General features: G+C 53.2%; 1 protein-coding gene across 1 annotated transcript; it reads left to right on the top strand.

Moving 5' to 3' along the window:
* Nucleotides 1–5730: 5730 nt before the first annotated feature.
* On the top strand, nt 5731–6663 carry LOC141734801 (olfactory receptor 14J1-like). The gene has a single exon (XM_074566977.1). It carries the CDS (start codon nt 5731–5733, stop codon nt 6661–6663), a length of 933 nt encoding a protein of 310 aa, XP_074423078.1.
* The last annotated feature ends 294 nt before the right edge of the window (nt 6664–6957 follow it).

Genomic DNA, 6957 nt, shown 5'->3' with positions numbered 1-6957 from the left:
TGACGCGGCGGGGGCGCAGACAACGACACACGCGGCAGTTCTAAACGGACTGTCCCGGAGCGCAGCGGCCGGCCGCTGCACACCCAGCACGCAGGCAGCTGGTGGGTGTCACCGCGGCGAGAGCGGGCGTACAGGACGCAGCTCTTTGAACAGTAAGTCACTGGAAACCTCTCGACCTGACCAGGACATCATGGTAAGAACTTGGCAGAAGGCCATGCTACCCCTGAGCTCTGCACCGAGCAGCTCCGGTGTGGCCACTCAGACAGAGCTTGCGTGGGAACATGCTGCCACCCAGGTGTCAGGCTGCAGGGTGTGCCCTGCTCTTGCGCCGGTGTTGAATGGCAGTGGTGAGCAGACCTGTGGGAGGTGTGCCCAGGTAGAGGAACTCCTTCACCTAGTGATGGAGCTCCGTGAGGAGGTAAGTCGTTTGAGAAGTATAAGGGATTGTGAACAGGAGATAGATAACTGGAGTCGCATCCTGCCTTCCCTGAAAGAAGCACCTCAGGCAGACAGAGCTCCACATACAGAGCACTCCCCACCCTCTAGCAGCGTGGCTGAATGTGGAGATTCAGAGGACAGGGGCCAGTGGCAACAAGTCCCCGTCCGGCGTGGCAGGCGTGCCACCCAGGTAACCCCCACACCATCCCAGGTGCCCTTGCAGAACAGATACGATGTTCTGCAAAGGGAACCGGAGGATGAGAAGGACAACAGCTTGCTGAACTTGGAGTTGTCACCGAGGCCAAGACGGATTATGCCTCGTATAACAACATCCTTGGTTATGAAAGAAAGACGGGTCCGTGTAGTAGGGGACTCGATTCTGAAGGGAGCGGAAGGTCCCATATGTAGACCAGACCCAATCTGTAGGGAAGTCAGCTGTCTCCCTGGGGCCAAAGTTAAGGATGTCCATCAGAAACTCCCTACCCTAGTTAGGCCTACTGACTACTACCCTTTATGGATTTTTCAGTTAGGCAATGATGAAATTTCAGGAAGAAGCCTGAGGGCAATGAAGAAAGACTTCAGGGTCCTGGGACGGCTGGTGAGGGGATCAGGAGCACAAGTAGTGTTTGCTTCTATGCCAGCAGTTGCGAAGATTGATGAGAAGATTAACAGGAAATGCCAGCTGATCAATGCCTGGCTCAGAGACTGGTGTCATCGGCAGGACTTTGGGTTCTTTGATTATGGGCTGCTTTTCAGGACGCCAGGCCTGCTGGCAAGAGACGGCAAAAGCCTGTCTCAGAGGGGGAAAAGGGTTTTAGGGCAGGAGTTGGCGGGGCTCATTGACAGGGCTTTAAACTAGATTCGAAGGGGGATGGGGATAGATCCAAGCTTGCTACAAAAAGCCTGAAGGTGGCATGCTGGCACTAGACTTGGAAAAGATAGGGGGCGTAACCAGGCTCCGTAGGAATAAGTCTGGGGGTGGCATACAGTAATGCACGTAGCATGGGCAACAAACAGGAGGAGCTGGAAGCCATTGTGCAGCATCATAATGTGTACATTATGATGTAGTCGCCATCACAGAAACGTGGTGGGATGACTCACATAGCTGTAGTGCTGCCATGGATTCCTATAGGCTCTTCAGGAAGGATAGGCAAGCAAGGAGAGGCGGGGGTGTGGCCCTGTATGTTAAGGAGTGCTATGAATGCTTTGAACTAAATGATGGTGATAATGAGACTGAGTGTTTCTGGGTAAGAATCAGGGGCAGGGCTAACAAGGCAGATATCGTAGTAGGAGTCTGTTATAGACCGCCCAATCGGGATGAGGAGGCAGATGAAATATTCTATAAACGGCTGGGCGAAGTCTCAAGATCGCGAGCTCTTGTCCTTGTGGGGGACTTCAATTTGCCGGACATCTGCTGGGAATACAATAGAGCAGGGAGGGAACAGTCTAGAAGGTTCCTGGAATGTACTGGGGATAACTTCCTGACACAGCTAGTGAGAGAGCCAACTAGGGAAGGTGCCCTGCTGGATCTGTTGTTTGTGAACAGGGAAGGTCTTGTGGGGGATGTGACGGTTGGAGGCTGTCTTGGGAACAGTGACCATGAAATGATAAGAGTTTTTGATTCTGCGAGAAGCAAGGAGAGGGGTCAGCAGAACTGCTACCTTGGACTTCCGGAGGGCAGACTTTGGGCTTTTCAGGAGCCTGGTTGACAAAGTCCCCTGGGAGGCAGTCCTCCGGGGCAAAGGAGCCCAGGAGGCCTGGATGATTTTCAAGAAGGAAGTCTTAAAGGCACAGGAGCAGGCTGTCCCCATGTGCCAGAAGACAAGCCGTCGGGGAAAAAGGCCGGCCTGGCTAAACAGGGAGCTAGTGTTGCAACTTAGGGAAAAAAAGAGGATCTATGGCCTCTGGAAGGAAGGGCAGGCCACTCAAGAGGACTACAAAGAGGTAGTGAAGCTATGTAGGGAAAAGATCAGGAGGGCCACAGCCCAGCTAGGACTAAACCTGGCTTCTGTTGTCAAGGACAACAAAAAAAGTTTCTATAAATATATTATCAATAAGAAGAGGACTAAGGATTATGTCTGTCCTCTAGTAGATGGGGCCGCCAACATAGTGACCAAGGATGAGGAAAAGGCTGAGGTACTTAATGCAGTCTTTGCCTCAGTCTTCAGCAGTAGGACCAGTTGTTCCCTGAGCACCCAGACCCCTGAGCTAGAAGACAGGGATGGGGAGCAGAATGAAGCCCCTGTAATCCAAAGGGAAATGGTGAGGGACCTGCTTCAGCACCTGGAGGTGCACAAATCTATGGGGCCAGATGGGATCCACCCAAGGGTATTGAAAGAGCTGGCGGAAGTGCTCGCCAGGCCACTTGGTATCATTTATGAGCAGTCCTGGACAACCGGGGAGGTCCCAGCTGACTGGAGGTTAGCAAATGTGACACCCATCCACAAGAAGGGCCGGAAGGAGGATCTGGGGAACTACAGGCCAGTCAGTCTGACGTCGGTGCCTGGGAAGGTCATGGAACAGATCCTCCTCAGTGCCATTACACGGCACATGCAGGAGAACAGGGTGATCAGGCCCAGTCAGCATGGGTTTGTGAAGGGTAGGTCATGCCTATCAAACCTAATATCCTTCTATGATAAGGTGACCCACTTAGTGGATGAGGGAAAAGCTGTGGATGTTATCTACTTGGATTTTTGCAAAGCTTTTGACCCTGTTTCCCACAGCATTCTCCTGGAGAAACTGGCTGCTCATGGCCTGGACAGGTGTACTCTTCACTGGGTAAAAAACTGGCTGGATGGCCGTGCCCAGAGAGTGGTGGTAAATGGAGTTAAATCCAGTTGGTGTCCAGTCACAAGTGGTGTCCCCCAGGGCTCGGTGCTGGGGCCGGTTCTCTTTAATATCTTTATCAATGATCTGGATGAAGGGATCGAATGCACCCTCAGTAAGTTCGCAGACGACACTAAGCTGGGCGGGCGTGTTGATCTGCTTGGGGGTAGGTTGGCTCTGCAGAGGGATCTGGACAGGCTGGACCGATGGGCTGAGACCAATGGTATGAGGTTCAACAAGGCCAAGTGCCGGGTCCTGCACTTGGGTCACACCAACCCCATGCAGCGCTACAGGATTGGGGCAGAGTGGCTCGAAAGCAGCCCGGCAGAAAAGGACCTGGAGGTGTTGGTTGACAGCCGGCTGAATATGAGCCAGCAGTGTGCCCAGGTGGCCAAGAAGGCTAACAGCATCCTAGCCTGTATCAGGAATAGTGTGGTGAGCCGGACTAGGGAAGCGATCATCCCCCTGTACTCGGCACTGGTGAGGCCCCACCTCGAGTACTGCGTTCAGTTTTGGGCCCCTCACTACAAGAGGGACATTGAGGTGTTGGAGCGTGTCCAGAGAAGGACTACAAAGCTGGTGAGAGATCTGGAGGACAAACCTTATAAAGAACGACTGAGGGAGCTGGGGTTGTTTAGCCTGGAGAAGAGGAGGCTGAGGGGAGACCTCATCACCCTCTACAACTACCTGAAAGGAGGTTGTAGAGAGATGGGGGCTGACCTCTTCTCCCTGGTGACAAGTGATAGGACGAGAGAAAACAGGTTATGTCATGTCAGGGGAGGTTTAGATTGGATATTGGGAAACATTTTTTCCCTGAAAGGGTTATTAAACATTGGAATAGGCTGCCCAGGGAGGTGGTGGATTCACCATCCCTGGAGGTGTTTAAAAAAAGGGTAGATGGGGCACTGAGGGACATGGTTTAGAAGTGGTTTTTGTCAGGGTACGTTAATGGTTGGACTTGATGATCTTAAAGGTCCCTTCCAACCTCAGCAATTCTATGATTCTATGATTCTATGCTGTCCTTGGCATTGCACATCTCCACACCACACTGTGCCAGGAAGAGCCCTGAGGAAGGAGTGAGGGACAGGATCTCCCTTCCTGGGGGCTGGGGGTCAGGCCTTGGCCCTTTGGGCGATGGGGTCAGGCCTTGGCCCTTTGCACTAATGAAACACATCCAGGGTTACTCAGCATCAGAGCCACCTTCACCTTGCTTTTCTTGACCTGTCGTCACTGCCTCCAGTTTCTGCTCTAACTGGACCCTGGGGACAACGTCTCAGTGGTGTCCCTCAGTGGGACCCATTAACACTCCAAGAAACTTTGGAGTTTGAACCTGACTTTGACTTCTTGAGAGGTTTTTTCAGCTTCCTCTCAGTGTCTGAGGTTCGTGGACTCAGCATCAATCCCACCAGAGGGGTCATTAAAACTCCTTGGGCTGGTCCTCTGCGTCTGAGCTGGGCTGGGCTCCTGGGATGGAGGGAGCTCACAGCAAGTGGGCAGCGCCTCAGCGAGACAGCTCTGCCCAGGAGCAGCTCCTCTGCCAAGCGCAGCAGGGCTGAGGGCAGTGCCTGGGTGTCTCAGGGAGATGAGCGAGGCGGAGAGAGAGCTTAAAGGTGTCAGGATTGGGAGGACGACTGAGAGCTCACTGGAGGAGAAATCCTTGCAGCCCTTGGCACGGTAAGCCTCTGGGTGCAGGGCACTGCAGGTGGAGTTCCTGGAGGCATCTCCTAAAGCTGGCACAGCCACAGCTTATGGGATCTGTAAGGAGGCGGAGGGGGAGGAAGGGTCTTGTTATGAAATGTGAATAGCCGTGAAGCCAGGGTGTGCAGGCAGGGGTGCCCAGGGCTGTCCTTGAGCAGGGTCCCTGCATCCCGTGGGTCTGTGTGCCGGGGCAGGGACTCTGCCGGCTGCCAGGGTCAGCTCTCAGCCTGCCCCGGGAGACCCCCACGGGCATGTGGGGAGAAGCTTTGGAGAAAGAGCAACCGCTGGCAGGGGAGGGTCCTGCTGTTGAGAGGGTGCTGCGTGGGTGAGGGCTGCTCACAGCTGCAGATCACTGCAGGACGTTCCCTGGAGATTTTTCAAGAAGCACAGCACGGCAGGGGCTACCTGCAAGGGAAGGATCCTGTTCTTCCAGTCTTGTACTCCGGGTTGTCTGGGTGGGCGATGGGACAGAGAAATTCATCTCTCAGTTGAGGAGGGGGCACTGAAATTCCAAATCTGTTTCTCTTAGAAGTGAATAATCCAGGGAGGATTGGAAATCAACAACTGAATCTCTGCCCCTGCAACGATACTGCCCTCAGCAGCACAAAGCTGATCTCACAAAAAGATATGAATGAAATTATTCTGAGGAAAGAGAAGTCATTTTGGGGAAAACTTTGGGAAATGGAATAGGATGGGCCCAAAGAAGTCTGCCTTAACTTGCCAAGGTCTTCTCCTCTTTCAACAGTCCCTCATGCCCAGAGTGAACAAATGTCCAATGGCAGCTCCATCACCCAGTTCCTCCTCCTGCCATTGGCAGACACACGGGAGCTGCAGCTCTTGCACTTCGGGCTCTTCCTGGGCACCTACCTGGCTGCCCTCCTGGCCAACGGCCTCATCATCACCACCATCGCCTGTGACCACCACCTCCACACCCCCATGTACTTCTTCCTCCTCAACCTCGCCCTCCTTGACCTGGGCTCCATCTCCACCACTGTCCTCAAAGCCATGGCCAATTCTCTCTGGGACACAAGGGCCATCTCCTATGCAGGATGTGTTGCACAGGTCTTTTTCTTTGTTTTCTGTGCTGCAACAGAGGTTTATCTTCTCACTGTCATGGCCTATGACCGCTACGTTGCCATCTGCAAACCCCTGCACTACGGGACCCTCCTGGGCAGCAGAGCTTGTGTCCACATGGCAGCAGCTGCCTGGGGCACTGGGTTTCTCAATGCTCTCCTGCACACGGCCAGTACATTTTCCCTACCCCTCTGCCAGGGCAATGCTGTGGGCCAGTTCTTCTGTGAAATCCCCCAAATCCTCAAGCTCTCCTGTTCAGACTACTACTTCAGGGAAGCTGGGCTTCTTGTGGTTGGTGCCTGTTTAGGCTTTGGATGTTTTGTTTTCATTGTGCTGTCCTATGTGCAGATCTTCAGGGCCGTGCTGAGGATCCCCTCTGAGCAGGGACGGCACAAAGCCTTTTCCACGTGCCTCCCTCACCTGGCCGTGGTCTCCCTGTTTGTCAGCACAGGCATTTTTGCTTACCTGAAGCCCCCCTCCATCTCCTCCACAGTTCTAAATCTGGTGGTGGCAGTGCTGTACTCAGTGGTGCCTCCAGCAGTGAACCCCGTCATCTACAGCATGAGGAACCAGGAGCTCAAGGATGCCCTAAGGAAACTGGCTCAATGGAAGTTTTTTTTCCAATAATAACCTGTCTCCCTTCTCCGCAAGTTTCCTAGACTTTATGTTAGGCAATAAGCTTGCTTTTTTCTCTTGCAATAATCCTGCTTATATATAATTTTCCGGGTTTGTACTACTTGTCTTGAGGTTTGATCCAGTTGTTTCTGACCCTTGCACAACACTGTGTCAAAGGTGACCTGTCTAATAGCAGCTCTTCAGTAAAAAGGCATCTCCCAGGTGCAGTGCCTGGAGGCTAGGTGCTTCCTCCAAAGGTGCTGCCAATAAAACGTCCAAGGAACTGGTCTTTCGAAGAGTCTCTTC

Source organism: Larus michahellis, chromosome 25 (genome assembly GCF_964199755.1).
Source record: "Larus michahellis chromosome 25, bLarMic1.1, whole genome shotgun sequence".
In the NCBI taxonomy this organism is placed as follows: Eukaryota; Metazoa; Chordata; class Aves; order Charadriiformes; family Laridae; genus Larus; species Larus michahellis.
This window is presented reverse-complemented; position numbering and strand designations above follow the sequence as displayed.